General features: G+C 35.2%; 2 protein-coding genes across 4 annotated transcripts; both read right to left on the minus strand.

Annotated features, from left to right (window-relative positions):
• Positions 1-6,956: 6,956 nt before the first annotated feature.
• Positions 6,957-12,163, minus strand: LOC110802375 (uncharacterized). Its single transcript, XM_022007827.2, has 6 exons — positions 12,006-12,163; positions 11,241-11,338; positions 9,836-10,029; positions 9,523-9,607; positions 7,660-7,725; positions 6,957-7,378 (listed from the first exon to the last, which is right to left on the minus strand). The coding sequence occupies exons 2-6, from the start codon at positions 11,322-11,324 to the stop codon at positions 7,286-7,288; spliced, it is 522 nt and encodes a 173-aa protein (XP_021863519.2). The 5' UTR covers positions 11,325-11,338; positions 12,006-12,163; the 3' UTR covers positions 6,957-7,285.
• A 1,804-nt stretch (positions 12,164-13,967) lies between these two features.
• On the minus strand, positions 13,968-20,008 carry LOC130460726 (uncharacterized). 3 transcript variants are annotated; one of them, XM_056828226.1, is made up of 3 exons: positions 19,179-20,008; positions 18,243-18,408; positions 13,968-14,105 (listed from the first exon to the last, which is right to left on the minus strand). In XM_056828226.1, the coding sequence occupies exons 1-2, from the start codon at positions 19,482-19,484 to the stop codon at positions 18,247-18,249; spliced, it is 468 nt and encodes a 155-aa protein (XP_056684204.1). In that variant the 5' UTR covers positions 19,485-20,008; the 3' UTR covers positions 13,968-14,105; positions 18,243-18,246. The 3 variants fall into 3 exon arrangements, with proteins under 3 accessions (XP_056684204.1, XP_056684202.1, XP_056684199.1); XM_056828224.1 differs by having other exon boundaries at positions 13,968-14,108; XM_056828221.1 differs by lacking the exon at positions 13,968-14,105 and having other exon boundaries at positions 17,200-18,408.
• Between the last annotated feature and the right edge of the window lie 3,932 nt (positions 20,009-23,940).

Genomic DNA, 23,940 nt, shown 5'->3' on the forward strand with positions numbered 1-23,940 from the left:
TAATTACAGAATAATAAAATAGGCTTGAAAATACGGGGTGTTACACCATGGATCTACATATATTACTATAACAAACATAAAAAATTCAACCACCACCTCTTTATACATTGGACACATTTCACTCTAACTATATTAAAAAAAATGCTCCACTATAGCTATCAACTAACACCTAATATATTAATAAGTCAATTAAATTATCTAAGACTATGTTACGATCAAAGCGAAGCGAGTATTTTGGAACGAAAGGAGTACTCCGTACTTCTTAGTGTGTGAGGAGAGAAACGAGGGGTCTGCATACCGGATAAGATATGGGACAAACTAATAAAAATATTTATATATGATATATGAGGTAATTTTTTAAGGTCAGAGGAAGTAATTTAAAGAGCGCATCATCATCATAATAATGGACATCAAAAACCATTATGAATTTCCACGAACCGGTCAAAGTACCAAAATAGCATATTCTTGTACGTAGCACAACCGTTGTTCATTAAAGTACAAATTGATTCCATTGTACATTTGTACAGCATAAATCTAAAAATATGTTGGATATTATTGCGAAAAGGCTACGTATATTCCATGGGTATGGAATAATGTCATACTCTAAGCTGTGATCGGTTTAGATTTATAAATTGCATGTGGGGTTGCTATTTTAGATTTAAATTCAAATTTCATGTGAGTATGCTTATGTGAAAACAACCAATGAGAGCCCAGGGTAGGACACTATTTCATACACAGGGGTATATGTATCAGCTTCCATATTATTGTACGTTTTTTATTTTTTTTAACAAGGTAAGGAAAAAAACTTAGGAACCCCTCCGCACGAGGGAACTCCTAAGTAATCATTGGTAAGAATGTCATTTAATTTCGGGCTATATCTAGGTGAAAAACACATGGGCTCAATAATCAAATGACCTACATTAGCAATCCAATCCGCCGCTCTGTTAGCTTCTCTAAAGACATGCTGGATATGCACATTGTGAATATTGTGGAGCAGAATCTTGATATCCTGGATGATATTATGAAGTTTCCATGGGACATTCCAAATGCCCTTTAGTGCGTTGATGGACGAGAAGATTGTCACCCTCAATATGAAGATTTTGAATCCCAAGCTGAATTGCTTCTTTAACACCTTTATGGAGCGCCAGGGCTTCTGCCATGAAAACCTGAGTATCTCCAAGATTAAACGCCTTTGCTAAAACTGTAACCCCCTTCGTGTCTCTAATAATGATACCTGCTGCTGCAGAGTGGGTTTTGCAAGACCCATCAAAATTATTGTACGTTCTTTGCGCAAAAAGATTAATGTTATAGATATACTCATATACTACAAATGACTTATCTTGCTATATATCGGCTTCAGAGTTCAGACTTCAGACACAAACAGTTGGCCCATAATGGCCAATTGGCCATAAGCCATAACCATGTAAATTTCGTAGCAACACACTATCTATTTATCCAAAATAATTAATTGTTGCAATTTTTAATTTGTAACTACAACCAAAAGCTTATGCTCCAACTTAGAGCAATTTTATAAATAACGATAGTTAATTAGATATAGTATGTTATACTTACGTGGTGTGTACTACAAAGTATGGAGTAGTTTGTACTAATTTTTTTAGAGTTATTTTCTCCGTTGTTTTTTAGATGACACAATTTTTTAGACACGTTTAACAATGCACAATTTTAAACATTAATATTTTCAATTATGAATAAGAAAAATTATAAAAAATGACCTTTGAAAAAGTTATAAAATACTAGTAGTAGTTCATTAATAAGATCTCACATAACTATATATTTTTTCTTAAATAAAAATTAGAAAAGGAAATCAAACGAGCTTGTGTGAATAGTACGTGTACTCCGTAAAAAATCACATTGTGTCATCAAATAAGAAACAGGAGAGTATAACCAAAATAGTGAGGTACTCCATATACTTCCTCCATTCAGGAAATATCGCACCATGGTTGACTTTTACTCTTCTAACCATTATTTTGACTCTTAATAACTCAAATCGTGTGCAAGTAAAAATTATAAAAAATTAATATTTAGAAAATATTTATGGATACGAATCTATCATGATCTCACATGACTAAAATTTGCTTACGTACAAATCACAAAAAATGGCCAAAATCATAGTGTAAATAGTGTAAAAAACAAATGGTGCAATATTTCAGAAACGGAGGAAGTATATAACATGATATTCGTTCATTTATAGCTGGAAGAATAAACGCCTTGCTAAACTAATATCGATTGAGTACACTTATGTTGAATAAGAGGTTTAAGTTTTAAATTTGTATCAATATGTGGCCGCATAAGCATTTAAGCACTTATATTTGGAATGCTCTTGCAACAACGCAACTATAGCAAGGAGTGAGAATCAAACCCCTTTTTCAAAGATGGAAGGAAGGTCTCTAACCATACTGGACTTAGAGTATATTACGTGCACTCGGGTGTATCGTGCACCCTCTCACATTTTCTCCTTGCATGTGAGGAGAAAATGTAATAGGGACCATCAATAGGCATAAAAATATTCTTATGTGCACTGTACACCCGGGTGCACCTAATAATTTTCATGTATACTGGACTTGCAACCTAAAATCTCATTACAGGTTTGATATGGACTAGCATTAGTCATATCTCATTGTTTATCTCTTTAAATACAGTATATAGCATTACATCTTTGACCTTTCCATGCAATTCTTGCTCCTTTTGGAAGCATAAAACATGTTCTTCAGACTTCAGTAATCAGTTGCATGCATGTAGCCATCTCAAGGACATTAATCACCACTTCTCCACGTTTAAAGAAAAAAAAGTAAAACACATAAGAAAATGTCACTGAATACTGAGTACCATACCAATTACCAAGCATGCATGCGAATATATCTTTCGTAAGAATATGGAGTTACATTGGACTCATTAAACGGTAGGAAATTGCAGTTTTAAGAGAAGACTATCTTACACTTCTGCACCACCAGTCCAAGGCTGTATCTAGAGAACAAACATTAGTTAACCCAAGTTTTTCAATTGCATGACAAATGTTGTTACGTATCATAAGCACTCCGTTTGTTATGATGTAAAAGATTTTCATGCAAAACGATTTTCCTCTTTACAATCATTTTACATTGTTTGGTTTTGCAAGGGATGGAAAACAATTTTACATAACTCCCTCAAAGGGTCAAAGGTGGAAAAACCTTTTCCATTTGAAAGGGAAGGAAACCCATTTTCTAACTTTTCACCTTTCTTCCTCACTTCCTTTTTCCTTCTTCCCCTCCATCTTCACCATCTTCCTTTAGGCCCAGTTTGGCTCATTATTAGTAAGGGAAAGGAAGGGAAGAGAAAAGAAAGCAAAAGGAAGAGATTTTATTTTCTTATGTTTGGTTTAAGGGAAAGAAATGAGGGGAAGAGAAAGGAAATATAAATAACAGCTTTTAATTTTCCCTTTCCTTTCAAATTCCTCCAATTTTGGGAGGAAATGAAACTGAAATTTTTATAAAGGATATTTCCTCTCATTTCTTTTCCTTTCCCATCAAATTCTATGGCATTTATCTAAACAAACATGAGAACATACAAAAAATCATTTTCTTTTTTTTCTTTTCCTCCCAAATCCCTCAACCAAATAAAGGCTTAAGGAATCAAACAAATGAAAACTAGTTTGAAATTGTGTTTTCCATGAAAAATCATTTTACACTGACTCCATTTGGTAGGGCGTAAAACGTTTTCATTGTAAAATGATTTTCCATGGAAAACATTTTTCAAGGGAAAACACAATTTCAAATTAGTTTTCCTTTGTTTGGTACCTTAAAGGAAGATGAGAGAAGATGGTGAAGATTGAGGGGAAGAAAGGAGAGGAGGTAAGAAGGAAAAGTGATTTCCCTCCTTTTCAAATGGAAAAGGGTTTTTCCCCTTGGAGGGAGTCATGAAAAATTGTTTTCCACCCCTTAACCATACAACGTAAAATCATTGAAAAGGGGAAAATCGTTTTTCATAAAAATATTTTACGCCCTACTAAACGGAGCTTGAAAACGTTTTACACCAAATCAAACGAAACCTAGAAGTCAACTATTTCTGAAGTTATTATACACCTGTTAGTTTTGTGAACCTAAATCAACTGTCTTAAGAAAAGCCGAAAACATGATCGACACGTTGGCTTCATTAAGAAAAAGAAAAAAGAAGCACATGAAGGAAATTGAAAAATTTATGGATGAATGAATTGGAAGAAGCTGTAAATCTGTAATTGTCTTAATCTTATCAGGTTCTGGCAAATTAAATTCATGACATTTCAAGAAGACAAGGCTTGGAGTCCCCGCAAGTTAAAAGTGAAAGATAACTTTAATCAGGAAATAGCACCAATTTTTTTTTTTTTTAATGTAAAATCAATTCATTAATAAAAAGTCATACGACATCTACAACTGAAATCGAATTTAACAAATACAAAACAAATTGAATCAAAAAGAGGTATTCCTTCATCAAAACTGCCATCGTTGGGAAGATCTTGCACTGTGGGACATCTCTTGCACATATACCTGGAGCATACAACCTTTTCGGAGAGGCAGTCTAACGATTTGTTGTAGCCGCGAGGACGGTTTCCATCCGATTCATCTAAGTCAATTTGAAATTTTGATAACTAGTTCAATCTCGTATTATTCTTTATCAACGAACCGAATTCACGATGATACTCCACCAAAACTATACTAATACTCCGTACTAAAACCCAGATACTCAACTAATCCCACCATAGGTGAACTTACTACACTCACTAATCCCACCATAGGGGAACGTACTACACTAAAACGATGTAGTTTTATTGAATCTGAAAACAAACACATGAATTATTAAACCCAAAAGGGCCGGAAATAGCCAAATTTCCAAAGAAATTTGACTATTTCCGACCTGAAAACCCTTTGAAATTTGTAAACCCTAGAGAGAAAAAAAAAGGGAGGAGGACGGCTAGGGTTTTTACACCAATTTAATTTAAGATAGATCAAAATGTAGTAGAGCAGAGAATGAGAACTTACATTTTTAATTAATTCATTGACACATCCAATTAACTATCCAAACACTTCATTGTTTGAATTGTACTCAATTAACTTCCAAGGCAACCAACTATCTTTGGTTGCTCCTGCTCATCATCTGGCCGCCTGTGCTCGTCGTTTGGAGCTGCTCTCTTATTGCTTTTAGTTTTTAGTTGTTTGTCCTCTTTGTTAAAAAAAGAAAAAAGAAAAAAAAAACATGACAATGAACCGATGTATGGAGTTGGGTAGATGTGTACTTGTGTAGTTGAGTTGTTATGTACCGATGTATGGAGTCTAAGCGTTGGTGGCTATAGATACGGACATACAATGAACATGATGCACCCAACTAACATAAGTGTATAAGAAAAAGAACATGAAAGTTTAATAAAATAACGTGAGATACACGAAGTGCTTCGAATTCTTTTACTTTTAAATTTTTTTTTGAAACATTACTCGTGTTTTGAAATAAAGTCATGTTCTTTTATACAAACACCTGTATTCTTCAGATACATCATGATTAGTATCACTATACATCATTATCCACCATCTAAATGGGCGATTAAAAACTAGCACTTATAATAAGTTCTAAGTCTAATCTTTTCAGCTTTTTTTTTGTCCTCCTCGTTCACCATATGCTCAGGTAGCATCTTGTTTTGTGTTTAGGCACGTCTCCCTTTTGCAGTAGCGGATGAAAGTGGGGTTAAATCCATCAAGTTTTTCACCAAACTTGGGCATTTCATGCTCCCCAACTTTTATCTTTTAGTTACATCATCAATGTTTTGTGCAATTCAAAGCTATCCCCTTTTTAGCTTTTTTGAGACAGGGGATTCATTTTAGTTAATATGCTCAGTTTCGAAGCTTAGGTTTTGTTCTCTTAACCTTAATCTTATTGCTTATTAGATTAAATCAGAAAAACCTTATCACCAGATCAGAAAAAGAAAAAAAAAAACGCTTACAGATAACATTCAGACAAATCATAACAAAAACTAGAAGAAGAAAAAACCTACAAAAAGTCTTGCGCGCACAAGGTGTACAATAAATTTATTGTACACCAAAATAACTTTAACCCATTTTTTGTAACTTTAATCTAGTTTTGATTAACTTTTATATTGGTAAAAAAAAGTTGATAGATAAACATTTTAAAGGATTAAATGATTAATTTTATACATTATTAGAGATTTTGAAGAAATAAATTTTATTAAAATGAAAAAACTTATCACTAAAAATTAGATAACTTTTACACATATAAGCATAACTTTTAAGCATTTTGAGTTAATTTTTACTCCGTTGTGCAATAATTATTGTACAACCATTGTAAATAAGAATTTGTGAAAAACCTAATCACCAAAAAAAACATAAAACACTTATTCGGAATAGAAAACATTCAGAACTGGCCAAATCAAACCAGAAACTAAAAAAATCAAACCAAGTGAAGAGAACAAAGCCTCAAAACTAAACTAGTCATTAATTCTCAAGCCACGATAGTTTGAGTAAAAATTAAGTCGTGTAATTTTGAGCACAGTTCGACCTGGGTTTTTGTAATCAGGTCGAATAAGTGTGTTCATTCCTAGTTATCAATTGGTAGAAGCTTCTTTGTCAACCCACACACACATATTAAAAAACAAAAATAAAATCGTTATCATTAACAATACATCAGCTTTCTTTTTCGGAAACAATTGCTAGATGTAAGGAGTATAAAGTGTTGTTTCACATTAGGATTATTATTTTATGAAACCAGACAAAAACCACTCCAACGGCCTCAGTTCCCTACACCTCATTTTCCACCGGCAACAACTTACCCGTCAATGACTATCTCTCCGGCAACCACAACACAACCACCGTCTCATGGTATTAACCATTAAAGGTTACGTGGAAGCTATTACCAGAACATAGCCAATTCAGTGACACACCCGAAACAGTCAGATACAAGATTACAAGAAAAGTTCCTGATAGTGAAAAGATGCTAATTTTATCAACAAAAGGATGGATTTATGGATTTCGGTCTTATCGCAGCAAATCTGAAAAAATAAGACCTACAACATGGAAACCTTATAGATTAAGGTGAGATGTTCATCGTCATAACCCAAAAGGATGAAGATACAACAAATAAACAAGTCCAAGGCTAATCTAAATTTATCCTAGATGATGAAAAAATCGACACTACTACAGTCTACAGCATACAAACCTGAACTGAACTTTTGTTTGCACCAGAATCTGCATCCTACAAATTTGATTCCACCGTATTTGTTGAAAACATACTACCTCGAGAGACCGGCCTATCTAGTTCGTGTTTTCGCAAATTTGGGTCTTGAAGCTTTCCTTTCCATCTTTTCCCTTTTCTTACGAGTCTTTTCATCCTCCTCCCCGCCCTGCAAATAAGTATCGTAATCATTACTCCGTACTGTTATATGTGACTGTTAATGTTGTGAATGGAGGGAGTAATGATTATGATTTATGATTGGACTTCCTTGTATGCCACTACATTCAAATATATGATGGGTCTTTTCGTAAAACAATATTATAGCCTACACTAAGAGGGGGTGGACGAATGTGACAAATAACTCAGGACATAGGAAGCATATAAATATAATCTTTCGACTGCACAAACACTAGACCAATGCTGAAAACTGCATGGGGGAAGGGAAGGTACCTCCGAATCGTTTGACATGAAGCCTTTGATGAAGCCAGAAGCTTTATAAGCCGCAAATCCTGGTATCTAAAAGAAAAGATGGCAAAATTGCTTAGAAAGTTGCCTATGAATAACTGAATAAGCTATTGTGCTCATTGATTAAAACTTTGCTAAAGCATAACCAACCCGCGTTGCTCTATCACCGAAAAGCAGCAAAACCTATGTTACCTAGACTCTTCATTTAAACTCAAGTACCCGTGTCGGATCCTCACATCCGACATGGGTATAGACTCTTCGACACTTCAGTTTCGACCAAAATCATGCAATTTTTTCACAAAATTGCCATGTCGGCCATGTGGACGTGTACCCGTGTCCGATATGGGTATCTGAGTCCGGGTAACATACATTGAAAAATGTGATTCCTCGTTCATCACAAACAAGACCAACATTAAGTGAAACTCTTTGAAATTTCTCATTGACTAAAGTCAAGAGATTTCTCCTTAATGAAGTTCCTCTTTCCTTCCAATTAATGTTGTTAAATAACATAATAAATTAATAGAGAGTTTTATGCTCACAAGACTTTCATTGACTTTGGCCGTTTTACAGAGATGCACACAATCGACAAGTTCTTGATACAAACATTCTCAAATGGGTGAGAAAATGATCCTTCTGATGAACTTCAGTCTCCATTCAAGATGTGCTATATATAAAAATACAATTGCCCTAAACTGAAGAAGCTGACATTCACTAATCCAGAAACACCATACTAGCATCATGCATGTATTACGTAATCTATGAAAGCTCACAAATCCTTTTACATAAGCTCAAAATACGCATCTCAAAATTTTATCCAACAGTTTGGATATGTCCTTGAGAAGGGTCCCCTAATTGTCTCTGCATCTTTTTACAATAAAAAATTATTCATCAAGCTATACTGAGAAACATTGATCTACCAGCAAGCATTATTAAGTTGTCATTTTATCTTTAAACAGAAGCCGTACATGCTCTTTTATCTTTTTACGTCCCAAAAACAATTCATTAAGCTGACTAGAGCTTTAGGCATATTCCACTTATCCTTTCATAGGCAATTACAAGCCCACAACTAGCAAAAAGAAAGTAGAATTCTAAATGAACCCAGCTCCTGTGAAGAAATTTAGTTGTGCTGAACACAAAATACAAAGAACTGCAACATTTTCTTTGTATATCCCAAGTCCATAAACATCAAGTGAGTGAAACAGTTTGACATCACGTTTAAGTTAATCATCATATATTCTCTTGAAAATACTTGAATGCAATAAAATGGTGTTTGGCTGGGCGCAATTCACGTCAAAGTCAGGGCCTGTAAAGTAGCCAACTAAACACAGGGGGGAAACTGGAAAGGGTGGTGCATCATTGAATCTCTTAGGAGTTACGAGTTGGGGCACTGACCCAAGAATCAAGTACTGCCTAGGAGCTGATGTGGAAAAGGCTTATCTCGTAATACTAAGGTCAATTAATTTTTCCTCAAAGCTAAGGGCCAAAAGCCTAAAACTATTATACATGACGATGTGCAAAACTCATTTATAAAAAGAATACAATTTCCAAAATAATAGAATTTCCTACATCAAAACTTCCTTTCATAGCTTTGTTCTGCGGCACTATTGTTAGCGTAACTAATGCAATGCTAGACCTGAAAATTTGCTGCTGCCCAGCACATGCCACACATAAGTCCCACATTCTGTCTTACAATATCATGGTTTGTGAAACAGCTCAAGATGAATAAAGAGCTTAAAGATTCATTCAAGCACAAGAACAGTCACACCTTTTCCCACTTCTCTCCTAGCCACAAACACAAAACAGACACACACAAAGGACACACACACACATCAGGGCAATAGGACTTACCACTAAGTACGTATACCAAAATTTGTCGGAGATGAGTGAGGCAATCTGAACAAAACATGTGATGTAGATTAAGTCATGCAAATACCTGCAATGCATAGTGCCAATATCAGGAAAAAGTCCCTTTTCAAATTTTTGATCTAGGTTCTTAAGCAAAGATATAACATCACAAACAGGAAATGTAGCTACGGATACTATCAGTAGCAAACACAGCATAATCAATTTTTTTTTTTTTTTTTGGGGGGGGGGGGGGGGGGGACAACAGGAAATGATAAAAGGTAATAAATTGATAAGTGAAGACATACTGTAACCATACCCACAAACTCCTCCGGTACTCATATCAAAGCCACCATCGATAAGCTCGCCATCGTTTGTGTAGGCTGGTTTAGCCATACTGGCAAGTTGTTTATAGGGCATTGCATAAGCCAAAGATGTCAATATCAGGCCAACCCAGTGCTTCCAAGTGAAGGAAGAATGATAAAAAATCATCCTCAGCAAGATGTAGGCAACCTGGGTGATGGAAATATAATCACCAATTATTGCATCACAAATAGTTTCCCTTTTACATTAATTGGTTAACATCAAAACTGAAATGGAACTATTAATGAATAACTAAACAAGTAAATAAGAGACAGAGCTCCATACAGGAAAAAAGCACTGTCTGAGGCTGCAGATTAGATGGCTAAGGGGTCTAGTGAGATGAAATGCAGATTAAAACCATTGTGAATATACATAAAGCTTAACATTTTAATACTAAGTATTTACCTCCGCTCTTATATCACAGCTAAAGCTATTATTCTAACTGCAAACAGCCGTGTAGATAAAAATTGGAATGAGTAAATTGTAGGGTATAAAACAATCAGCACAAGTATTTCTTTAGTCCAATGCATTTCATCACCAAATACTAAAAGTCCAATGCAGACTAATTGCAGAGATAATAATTCATCACCAAGTTACTCCATGAAAAGATGATGTTCCCTTGGATGAAATAGCTCTTCAGAATGTTAATAAAGATTTAGATCACATATGTAGAAACAGTAGTTCTTGGAAGAAGAAATGAATCAACTAGGCAACAATATCACAGGAAACAAGCAGGTAGTAAGTTAATATGGGGTACTATTAAACATGACATTCCGAACAACGCTACAATAAACACCTCAAATCGAAATGACTTTTTGAAAGGTAGAGAGAAGGAAAGATCCAAGCATCACGTAAGTCAAATAGCACGAAAACTATTCGGCAATCATTGATTATATTGATAGATAGCGCTCCATACTTAAAGACCCTAACATAAACTTAAAGCTTTAAACCTTATCGATCATCACATTTACCCCCTATATCAAGTCATCGACATTACCCCAATACCACTATAGAGGATTCTGGTTCAGTCGAGTAAGGGGTCAGATTGGTGTGCCTCACCCCTGAAATAATAGGAAGAGTATCCATATTTCCAACTTACCCTTAATCGAATATGCAATGAACATATGCTACTTCACAACTGTAAGAAAGGCAGGAATTTGATTGGTAGTTTTTAGTGCTTCGTAACCACAAGATAAAGATCAGTGAATTTCAGACAACATTTTAGTTAGACATACATTTACCCCTCTTGAAAATAAAATATTAATATATACATTTGATGATTGTTTCTAATCACAGCATCTATAAATAGTCACAGAAAGCAATCTAAAACAAGAGGATAAAAATAAGGAATTAGAATTTACATTACACCCAATTATTAAACGAAGAATGTTTGACATATGACGGGCATTCTCTTCCTTTCTCTTCTTAGCTCCCTGGTTTGCCATGTCTCTTTGAAATCCTATAACACAAATCGTATATAGAACCAACAATCCAGGTTACTTGTATTCTTCAGCGGCGTATCCAAGATTAATAACTTAAACATGGCACCAATCAATACAATAGTAAGACCAAAAAGAAGTTGAATAGTTCATAAAGCTCACATTCAACAGCAAGCCATAAAGTTTCAAATTATAATTTATTAGTACTACATAAGTAATTTTAACAGAAGCTAGTACTTCATCTGAAAATCCACATACACTATTAAAGAATCATGACTCTAACATGTGCTATTGATCATCATATTCATATAGTACTAATTTCAATTTCACAACAATTCCAAGTTAACAGCAACAACTTGAGATGCCAAATACGGTTTCGCGAACCATTAAGAGAAATTCAAATTGAATCACAGGAATTAAAGATTACCGGAACTCAAAACAGTACCTTATAAGAAAATTCAAAGGAGAACCCACAAACAAAATGGAATAACAGGAAAAAGATAACAGATCAGGCTAAATAAACACAGAAAAACTAAATGCTGCAAAAGAGGAAATTATTAACGGAATCAACAACACAGGCAAGCTCAAATTCTGCAGTGGCGTATCATCAAATCTGATTTTTCTAAAAATCAATCTGAATTCGAAAGAGTTAAGCAATGAATGAAATTAAGGCAACCATTGAATTACCTGGAGCGGGTGACTGTGGAATTCGATTACTGGAAAGTTTGATTCTTCTTTCTCAATTTAGATCCTCAAATCGTCGATTTTTGGGACGATGAAGAAGTTCGATGGAAAAATGGACAAGAAATAAGGTTTTGGCCCTCTGTATTAACACTCCTAATACGACTAGTAATAAGACCGTCGGGGTTTTTTTTTTTTTTTTTTTTTTGTGTGCGCGCGCGGGGTGAGACTTGAGAGACGGACCAGGTGACAGTGTGATCGGTGTTCTATGAGTTAACCACTGAAACTAATTAGTTAAATACTTGGAATTAATTAGTTAAGCAATGGAACTAATTAGTCAAGTATTAGAATTAGAACTAGTTAATTAGTTAAGCAATGGAACAAATTAGTTAAGCAGTGAAACCAATTAGTTAATCAATCGAAGTGGTCTTTCCGGTAAGGGGGTCTTATACAAAAGTTGTCGTTAGATATATAATATTATACTTACACTTTGTAATTACATAGTTATTATGTGCAGTTAGTTATACATTGTTATTGTCTTAGTGTTTTGATATTGGATTGTGCGGCGTGCTCTTGCCTATTTGGCGGCAAGGGTGTCTCATGGCTCGTAGGGCACGAGTGAGTGTTTGATTCAAAACGAACACTTTTTCCTACTGGCCATGCACACAAAGGTCGGCCCGGGCGCTTGTGTAGTTGTGTGGGCACACGAGGCACAAGTTGGGGGCGACAACGAGAATGTATATGGTTTGCGCGACTTTGATGGATTTTGGGTGCTTTAGGGCGAGTGGCTGTGTATTATCTATAAATAAAAACCTACAATTAAACACTATCGATAAAAACAATTGGTGAGAAGAACTATAGGAATTTCATTCATTCATTCATACCCCTCGTATGAGCATAGAGGTTTATTTTGAATACCCGTTGACACTAGATTAACAATAAAATAATTCTAACTAAAGTTAGAAATTAGAAACCCATTAGAAAATCCATATAAAGCACTAGATAAGCAAAATACATATAAATAAATGTTGGATTCTAACACAAATGCTTCTACAACAACTATAATTCGACCTCTTTATCACCACTAACATCATCATTTTAAAAGTCAAATAAAGTTTATATAAATTATAAACAACTATTGCCTTGTTTGGTCGCTGGTTTAACTACTCCCTCCATTCCCTTTTGTTCTTCCCCTAAAGAATGTTGGGTGTGGTTTAAGAAAACTGAATCTTGGTTTGTATTGGGATATGAGTAATGATTGGGTGTAAGAATAATGATTGGGTGTAAGAAATTGAATAAAGTAAAGAGAGAGAAAGTATTTAATTAATAGGGAGAAAAGTAGATATTTTATTAAAGTAATGAAAGAAATCAGAAAAAAAATTCAGTCACATGGGGTATGGGACCCATCAGCTCTTACATGGACCAATCAGATTTAAGCATACAATGACTCACGTTTTTTTTGGCTGGAAATTAAGCCCAAACAATTGATTTCAGTTTTCCCTCCAAATTTTCCCCCCAAATAAAAAAACAGGGGATTTTTAATTTCCCTCCAAATTTTTGAGGGGTTGACATAGTGAATTCCCTTTATAAATAGGGTCACTTTCCCCCCACAAAAGACCAAAATCTGACTTTTACCAAGTTCAATAAATACAAGCAAAACACCAAAATTTCTTCCTCAATTCAGCATTAAATAGCAAAAAAACAGGGGACTTAATGGCTTCAGATCAAGAGGATGACGATTTCCTCGGATTTTCTGATGATGAAGGCGATGGCATTAACTCCGATTCTGACTCAGAGGTAGGTGATGATGCTGCTGACTTGGTACAAGCTTCTCAAAATACTGCTGCTGATTTTGGGGACATTGGGTTTAATGAAGATGTACCAAACAGCACTGAATATGTACAGCAAGTACCAGAAGTAGAAGGGGAAGGGCACCAGCAAACTACCAACTTTCAAGAGGTACCATTTCTTTTTGATTTGAACTTTCCACCACCATCAGAAAATGCATCACCAATTCATCATCAAACAGCAACACCCAGAACAGATCATCATAAGCCTAGGACTCCTAGAATAAATAATGAATTGAGGCTTGAAATTTTGGTGTACCTGCTGAATAGAAAAATTCCAGATTCAGAAACTCTTTTGTTTGGGACAATAAGGGATGCAGCCATAGAATTTGATTACAACAGAAAAACCATAGGGTCAATATGGGACAAAGCAAAGAAGCAGAAGGCAGCAATGAATTCATATGTGGTGGAAAGTAAGTATCACAAGTGTGGCAGGAAAAAGGTTCAAGTCACATATGACTCTATTGCACAAATAGCCATGGGGGACAGAACATGCATTGTAGATCTTGCAAGAATGCTCAATTTGGGACCAACAACAGTATGGAGGCTCATCAAGAGGAAAATTATTAAGCCACACTCAAGTCCCTTGCATCCAGGCATTTCAGATGCATGCAAAATGGCAAGGATGAGGTGGGTACTCAGACTAATAATGGATTACACTATACCACAGGAACCAACTTATTACAGCATGTATGACTTCATTCATATTGATGAGAAGTGGTTTTATTTGACTCAAAAAAACCAGAGAGTTTATCTTGCAAACAATGAACCCTATCCACATAGAAGTGCAAGTTCAAGAACCAAGATACCAAAATTCATGTTCATGGCAGCAGTAGCCAGACCAAGGTGGGGTGAAAATGGGAATTGTGAATTTGATGGTAAAATAGGCATATTTCCATTCACAAATGCAGTTGCAGCCAAGAGGACATCAAAAAACAGAGTAAAGGGGACCATTGAAACAAAGCCAGTGAAGTCTGTGAATCAAATTGAAACAAGGGCAATGATGATCAACATGCTAATTCCAGCAATCAAGGCAAAGTGGCCACCACATGAAGGGGAAAAGGTCATCTATATCATTCAAGATAATGCAAAGGCACATATATTGCAAAATGATCCTGAATGGCAACTACACTACAAACAAGATGGGTTCACTTTTGTGTTGACTCAACAGCCAGCAAACAGTCCAGATTGCAACATCTTGGACTTGGGATTTTTCAGGTCAATACAATCACTTATGCACAAGAAAATGCCTAAAACTGTGGAGGACTTAAGTGGAGCAGTGTATGATTCTTTTAATGAGTTGCATCCTAAGACATTGTCTAATGTGTGGATGACATTACAGTTTGTTTCTAATGAGATTCTAAAACACAAAGGCAACAATGATTACCAACTTCCACACAACAAGAAGAAGATTTTAGAAGATGAAGGCAGACTGCCAGAGCAAGTCAAGGCACCTATATGGGCAGTTAATGAATGCATGCAACTCTATGATGAATGGAAAGCAAACCAGTGAAGCAAGGTGAAAACAATTAGATAACTTTTTGTGTTTTGGGGACATGTTTTTAAATTGACAAGTAAAACCAATGTGTCACTTTTGTAAGCTTAAATGCAAGCATAACATGTAGGCAAAACATTTTGTAAGCATATCTTTTGGAAGCATCAATGAATGAATCTCATGTTTAAGTTTAGTAAAGTTTTTTTTCCATCATTCTTATTCACATCAATGTAGAGTAATCAAGGCAAGGCAATAAACATCAAATGAGTACATAACAAGAACAAGGCAGCATTGGCAGAAAAAGTACAAGGCACAAGAGGTAAGGCAGCATTGGCAACACTATAAACAAGGCAGCATTGGGTTCTTAAGAACAAGGCAGCATTTGCAATATCACAACTCTAAACACATCGGCTTCAAAATGGAAATAAATAATAATATCACATCATTTTCAGATGGAAATTATTCCCATTTTGAAACCGATGCGTCAAAAGATGTAATTTTGACAAAAACAATCAATTCATCATTGATAACACATGGAATATGCCTCACATAAACAAAGATTCATAAATATCTCAGAATGTCCCCAAAAATCATTGAATCAAACCCTTTCCAATTAAACTTAGCTCCTGAAAAACATCATGGATGCTAATGGTGCATGAGTTTGATTGAAAAACAAAGGGTTTGACACTCATAAAATGAAGACTCATCACAGATCACAAGGCATAAGTACAAAAACTTTATCACATCACATCTCTAAACACATCGGCACCTAAATGGAAAGAATGCATATCACATCATTTTCAGATGGAAATTCTTCCCCATTGGATGCCGATGTGCCAAAAGATGTAATGGACAAAGAAACAAGAACAAAGCAGAAAAAACAAGGAAGCAATGAACAAGGCAACATCATTGACTCTCAGTTAAGTTGTTTTACATCATTGACAGATTTGTTTCTAAATGATTTACAACCTCACCACCAATTCACCAAAGGGGATACTAGATCAATCAATGATGTGACATGATCTGTATTCCCTTTGGTGATTGGTGGTGAGGGACATGTTTAGAATCAAATATCTCAGGTTATCAACACATACATCACAGATCAGAAACACTAACATCATTGAATATCAGAAACACATTATACATGTTTTGCAATACATGAATTGCCTCTCCTGTCTAACCTGACATAAGATCTCAGAATGTCCCCAAGCATCATTGACACAAACCCTATCCCCTAACACTTAGCTCCGGAAGAGCATCAATGATGCTAATGGTGCACAAGTGTTATTGGAACATTGGGTTTGAGTCTCAGCAAATGAAAGACTCATCACAGATCAAGCATAACAATAACAATCAACAATGCATCAGATCACCATGAACTGATCAAAGCATAGGGTTTGAACCTCATCAAATGAAAGACTCATCACAGACCTCCACTGATTCATGGGACATGAAGCATTAAACAGATCATTAACATGTAGGGTTTCATTTCTCAGACATATTGACACACATCATTGATCAAGTAGTTTCAATACTATCATATCTTTAACATTCTTCTGCCGAATGGAATGATTGATATTCACATTCCATTGTGTGAAATGACATTCACTCCGTTCGACAAAAGAAGTTAAAGGACAATTATCAAAACAAAGATCTCAGAATATCAACAATCACATCATTGAATATCAGAAACACATTATACATGTTTTGCAAGACATGAATTGCCTCTCCTGTCTAACCTGACATAAGATCTCAGAATGTCCCCAAGCATCATTGACACAAACCCTTTCCCCTAACACTTAGCTCCGGAAGAGCATCAATGATGCTAATGGTGCACAAGTGTTATTGGAACATTGGGTTTGAGTCTCAGCAAATGAAAGACTCATCACAGATCAAGCATAACAATAACAATCAACAATGCATCAGATCACCATGAACTGATCAAAACATAGGGTTTGAACCTCATCAAATGAAAGACTCATCACAGACCTCCACTGATTAATGGGACATGAAGCATTAAACAGATCATTAACATGTAGGGTTTCATTTCTCAGACATATTGACACACATCATTGATCAAGTAGTTTCAATACTATCATATCTTTAACATTCTTCTGCCGAACGGAATGATTGATATTCACATTCCATTGTGTGAAATGACATTCACTCCGTTCGACAAAAGAAGTTAAAGGACAATTATCAAAACAAAGATCTCAGAATATCAACAATCACATCATTGAAGATCACAAACCTCCTAATATTGATCTCAGAATGTCCCCAAGCATCATTAAAACAACTCCAAACCACAAACACTTAGCGCCCGAGAAATATCATTACTGATACTAATGGCAGCACGAGCATTTGTGGTTAGTTGGACTTGTTCCTCAGCAAAAAAAAGACTCATCATCGATCACAATAAATAAAGGGACATTATTGTATCCTAAAGGGACATGCTTGGACATTAAGCATTCAACACCAGGCCACACTGAGAGGACTGAAATAACTCAAACCCTATCCCCAAATTATATTCATTTCATGCCTTTACTAATCCAAAACATAGTTATACTGATCAAATCTCATACTCACCAAAGCATCATATTTATCATACACAAAACATACCATAAAACAGGGGACATTTAGCCATCAAATCATGTTCATCACACAGACAACATTCCACAAAATTTCATAACCATATGGAAACACCATCATCCAATCATCATTATCAATATCAATTTCATAACATCATTATCTAACATCAACATCCATACAACTAATCACAACATCATCATCCAAACAACAACACCCCTGGCCAACAACAGATCACAGTTGTTGGCATCCACCTTATGACTCCACAGCTAGCCAGCATTCAATAAAATGAAAAAAGGGAGAAAGGAGACAGACTTATCTAAGCATCATCAGATGCTGAAGCCGATTTTTTTCCCTTTTCTCCTTTCTTTGAGGAGGGATAACCAGATGAAAGTTGTCCTGGAGACCCAACAGCATCACCATTCTCATTTTCACACTCTCCAACATACACCAGATCAAATGAATCAGACCCACTTGGTTCCTTGCAATCAATAGGGGACAAACAACATGATTAGTGCCATCATAAAATAACAGGGGACCATGAATTAAAATCAGATTTAATCAAACAACTCAAAATAAAGTTCCAAATAATTTCAGATCACCATGGTTACCACATGCAATGAGATAAATGAAAGCAAATCACACAATAATTCCATTAAAATCCAACTAATTTTCGGAATACATCCAGATCCCAATTTTACCCAAAAAATGTGAAATAATATCCCAAATACATCCAGATCCCATTTTTAACCACATGCAATGGGAAAACAGATCAACAAAACACATGAATATTCCGATTTTCTTCAAATAATTTCCAAATAGCTCCAAATAAAATCAGAACTCAATTTTAACAACATGCAATGAAAAAACAGAGCCCAAAATAAAATCAGAACTCAATTTTAACAACATGCAATGAAAAAACAGAGCACAAAATAAAATCAGAACTCAATTTTAACAACATGCAATGAGAAAACAGAGCAAAGAATAACATAAAAAGCCCGAATGAATCCAACAAATCTCCAAAAAATTCCCAAAAATTTCGAAAAAATACCAGATCTGCATTTTTAACACATGCAATGGGAAATCAGAGCAACTACTCCAGAAAATAATCCGAGTTTAATGAACAATACTCCAAATAAATCAAACATTTATCAAATCCCACTTTTTTAGACATGCAAACATTCATCAAACCATTTTAATAAAACCGACATCAATAACCCTAAATAAATCGCAAAAAATCAAAATTAATACCTCATCGGAATCTCCTTCACCGAAAAAACGCAGATCTGAGGGAGTGGGTTTCCGATCGTCATATTTTGACTCAACCTCCTCTCCTGGCTCCACTTCCCTCTTCCGAAACCATTCTTCCAAATAGTTTCGAGTACTCGTATTTTCTTTTTGGGCCAAATACAGATTGTTTTTATATTCGGCGGAGTAGGAATGCTCGTTATTGGGACAGTTGCACTTGGATCCCCAATCACAGTTGGAATCGGGGATTCTTTGACCAGAAGTTCCCACCCCAGAATCACCTCGAGTTCTAGACAAAGAAGAACCCATAAAGTACCAGAAAAACAGAGATCGGCGACGATTAGGGACCAAAAAGGGGACAAAAATAGAGGGGATCTGATCGGAAAATGATTCCGAGTAATTTTTATGAACGTTTTTCTGCGAAAACGTTTCAGATTTGCGAGATTTGGAGAGGAAAACCCAGATCAGAGGCGGAAAACCTAGGGTTTTCTCAAGAACAGGGGAGGAATTTTAAGAGAGAGAGAGAGTGAAATAAGAGAGAGAGAGAGATCCGAAGAGGTGAGAGAGAGAAATCAGAATGAGAGGTGAGGGAGGGATTGAGAGATAGGGACGGGTAATAAAGGGAGGGGGGGTAGGGTTAGGTTAATTAATAAAATAAGGTGGGTGGGGTAAAAGTGGGTGGGAAAGGGTAGAATCTTAGGGTATTTTTTGTAAATAGTGGGGAATCTTAGGGTAAATTGGTAAAAAAACTATGGCCAAAAATAGTAAAGATTCAGTAGGGGAAGAACAAAAAGAAATGCTAAAAAAGGAAATGGGAAGAACAAAAAGGAATGGAGGGAGTAGTTGTTAGTTGTTTGTATTAGCTGGTTTGACTAACTGGTTGAATTAGCTGTTTGTGTAAAAGTGTTTGGTAAATTAGTTGTTAAATGTTAGTTGTTTAATATGTAAAATGACCATTAAGGATACGTTGTTGTTGGGTACTTTGTTTCTTATTAGTATTAGACAATAGTTTATGTTAATTATCTTCTCTTTATTTTTTAAATAAGCATAGAATAAATAAATAAATAAATTATATTTCGTTTTAAAAAATTAAAAAATTAAAACAATTCTTTTTCTAAAAAATTATTCTTAATTTCAAATTTTAAATACATAAACTATTGATCGATATGCAAATAGCTAAAGAAATGCTAGTAATGACATTACAAGCATGATTGCAATAGTTTTAATTAAGTATTTCAACGTACTAATATAAATTTTATTACAACAAGTAGCGAGTAGTAAATAGGGTAAATGAAATAATGTAGAATGTTAAGCTAGGCTGTTAAGTGTTGTGATTTTAGGCAATATTAGGACAAAGTAGTAATTTTACATTCACTTTCTCAAACCGCTAATTGCAAAAAGCTCATATATTGAGTTTTTTGAGAATTAACTTTTTCACCCCAAAACTCTCTTCCAACCCTCTCCTAACCAAACACTCCCAATTAGCTTTTTGAAAAAGTCAAACCTCTAATTCACCTCAAAAATATTTTCCCCCCTCAAACCTCTCCTAACCAAACACTCCTAATATAGCGAAAACATTAACACTGTGTTTGGAAACCAAGTTAACTTGGAAATGCGAGGAAAAGTAAAATTATGAAAATCTGTAGAAAAGTAAATCTGAAGAAATATGTAGAAATCTCTAAATTTTAATTTGTTTGCATGCCTAATTATTATGGAAAACTGGAGAAATTGGAATATCACATATTTTTCACTTCTTTAATTTTGTTTTTCACAGATTTCCACAGTTTTTCCATCACTTCTCGGGGGGAAAAGTGTGGAAAACAAAACAGTTAAAGTATAACTAGTTGATTTCCATAGTTTTTTACACATTTCATTTTCCCCACTTTTTCATTTAAATTACCAAACAAACTAAAATCAAGGAATTCTCTTATTTTACACACTTTTCCTCATTAAACTAGAGTTCTCAAACCTATTATAAACGTAGTATATATGAAATTCAAAATATAAATAAACACCGGCAACAGCAAAAAAATTTACTAATACATAATCTGGCAAAGTAAAACCGGAGGTTATCTTGGAGTATGAGGGGTATCTTTCGAGCTAGTAATCTTCTGTTCAAGGGTTGTGATTGGAAAATTGGAAATGGTAAGAAAGTTTGGGCTGGTAAGGATAGGTGGGTCAATGGAAGAGTGCCTGAGTTTAAATCAAATGTCACACTACTCAATGCAGCGACATGGAAAGTTAATCATTTTATTCTTCCTAATGGTTCTGGTTGGAATCTTAATCGGGTTCATTCTTGTTTTGAGTTTAACGACGCCAGGGAAATTGTGGCAACAGAATTGCCTTCTACTAGTGTTGAAGATTTTCTTTACTGGCGTTTTCACAAGTCGGGTAAGTTTACTGTTAAAACAGCATATGCAATGTTAGCAGTGGAGGATTATGGGTTGGCACAGGCCCATCCAGGTTTGGATTTTTTTAAGATTTTGTGGGCTCTTAAGATCCTCCCAAAATGGAAGGTTTTTTTGTGGAAATTGTTTCACAATGGAATTGCTTCAAAAGTGAATGTTCGAAAGAAAGGAGTTCAGTTGTCTCTTACTTGTGATTTTTGTGCAAAAGATAACGAGGATATTCAGCACATTTTCAGGTTTTGTGACTGTGCGAAACGCGTTTGGAGGTATGGATCACTTGCGATCCATTCAGAAATCAATGAGAACCTTTCCTTTATTGACTGGGTTCTCTACTATATCCGGCTTTTTCAATGCCAGGATGGGAAGAATAGTGTTAGGGTTATTTATTTCATTGCAACACTTTGGGGTCTTTGGTTATCACGTAATAACCGAATATTCAGGAATGAAAGGGGTGAGGTTCTCGCAGTGTATATTATTATCAGGGAAGGTTTGAAGCAGCAAGAAATCTTTAGCAATCATCCATTTCCTGCATTACGTTTCCTACATCCTCCGGAAAATGATCCGCTTTATCCGCCGGGTTTTTTTAGAGTGATACTTGCTGACTCAGAGATACAAGGAATAATGTCTTTCATTCAGGTTGATGGATCTTGGAAGAAGAATACTCGGATAGCTGGAATGGGTTGGGTGCTTAGTAATCCTCTGATAACATCGGATAGGATCTTAGGTGGAGCTTCTGTAGGGACAGCGAAGTCAGCTCTTCAAGCGGAGGTCCTTGCATGTTTGTTTGCACTTAGATGGAGCATTACAGCTACAGTTCGACATATTACTGTTCTAACGGATTCTCATATGTTGGTTGAAATGCTTCTCCAACAAAGCACGATTGACATTAACCTGCTTTGGACCATAACTGAGATTAAGCGTCTGGGAAGAATGTTCGACTGGTGCAGCATCCAAAAGGTAGGTCGAGATCAAGTTCAAGGTGCTCACGACATTGCAACCTCTGCAGCTGCAACTTCTATTTCTTTTGCTTTCTTTCCTTAATGTTTGTTTAGCACTTGTCAAAAAAAAAAAAACCAAAAAAAAACCGAGTGTTCTAGCACAATGCAGTTGATAGAATAGATAAAGTTATAAAGCAAATACAATGCAATGTAAAGATTCATACAGGGTATACTCTTAAAGATAAATCTAGTATCCATGATAAATTTGGATCAACAACTTGTAATATTTATGTCTAGTCGATCAGTTAAAGGCACTTTAAGCCTGATTATAATTAAAACCTTTGTTGAGTTAGGGAGTAAGAGCTGGCAATGGGTTGGGTTGGGTCGAAATCAGGTCGACCCATTTATAAATGGGTTGAGATTTTCCCAATTCAACCCGACCTGTTTAATTAAGCGGGTTGAGATTTTCAACCCAACCCAACCCAACTATAAACGGGTTGACCTGAAGTTGACCCGTTTAATTTACTTTCCACTTTTAAGTGTAAACTGACTTGAATTGCGAGGTGATGTTTTTGTGGTACATCTCATAGCAAAAAATAATACTTCAATATGTATTTGACATGAATCAAAATGTCAAATAATTGTTCAATGTTGAAGGAAAAGTGAGAAATAAAATCTTTCAAATAACATTCTACAGATCTATATTACATACTTGCTTGAACTTAAACGGGTTAGGCGGGTTGTTTTCGGGTTGAAAATTTCAACCTGACCCAACCCATTTAATTAAACGGGTTGGGTTGGGTTGACCCATTTAATTAAACGGGTTGAAAATCTCGACCCAACCCTTTATTATTGGGTTGGGTTCGGGTTGGGTTGGTGGGTTGGGTCAATTTTTGCCAGCTCTAGGGAGTACTTCCTAAAGGTTTGTCATCGCTTCAAAGATAGGATGTGTAATCTTTTAGGAAATTAATTCATAAAACTAACTAATCAGACGAGTACATATATTGAAAATATGGACTACAATTACTCTACAATTCATTCACTAGAAGTGTTTGAAAAGTTTAATCAATTTATTCACAATATAACAGTGCAATTTTTTTTTGTCAAAGATACCTAAACTTATATACTCCGTAGTACGGAACATAAGAGGTTATTGTATCAAAGGAAACTATTTATATGCATGATAAGATTTGTTTGAAAGTTGACCAAACAATTAAGAACAAATTTTGTTTTATTTTACTCTTTTTAACAATTTAAATTGATTGATGAAGGGCAGTTAAGAAAAAAATAATAATCCTCATTTCTGAAATTGGCATAATCAAAGAATTTACTTAAAAATTTAAATACTCCGTATATAATCATTTATACTCATCAAACAAATAAATTAATATAAGTAGGTTTGATTATATACGAAGTATT

The sequence above is a fragment of the Spinacia oleracea genome, chromosome 1 (genome assembly GCF_020520425.1).
Source record: "Spinacia oleracea cultivar Varoflay chromosome 1, BTI_SOV_V1, whole genome shotgun sequence".
In the NCBI taxonomy this organism is placed as follows: domain Eukaryota; kingdom Viridiplantae; phylum Streptophyta; class Magnoliopsida; order Caryophyllales; family Amaranthaceae; genus Spinacia; species Spinacia oleracea.

Excerpts from the sequence above, each read along its gene's own strand:
- LOC110802375 (XM_022007827.2), bottom strand. The coding sequence starts at position 11,324 with ATGGCAAACCAGGGAGCTAAGAAGAGAAAGGAAGAGAATGCCCGTCAT. Across the intron at positions 9,608-9,835 it reads AGTACCGGAGGAGTTTGTGG|GTATTTGCATGACTTAATCT; the intron begins GTATGGTTACAG and ends TATGCATTGCAG. Across the intron at positions 7,379-7,659 it reads TCATGTCAAACGATTCGGAG|GGCGGGGAGGAGGATGAAAA; the intron begins GTACCTTCCCTT and ends ACTTATTTGCAG.
- LOC130460726 (XM_056828226.1), bottom strand. The coding sequence starts at position 19,484 with ATGGGTTCTTCTTTGTCTAGAACTCGAGGTGATTCTGGGGTGGGAACT. Across the intron at positions 18,409-19,178 it reads GTGAAGGAGATTCCGATGAG|GAACCAAGTGGGTCTGATTC; the intron begins GTATTAATTTTG and ends ATTGATTGCAAG.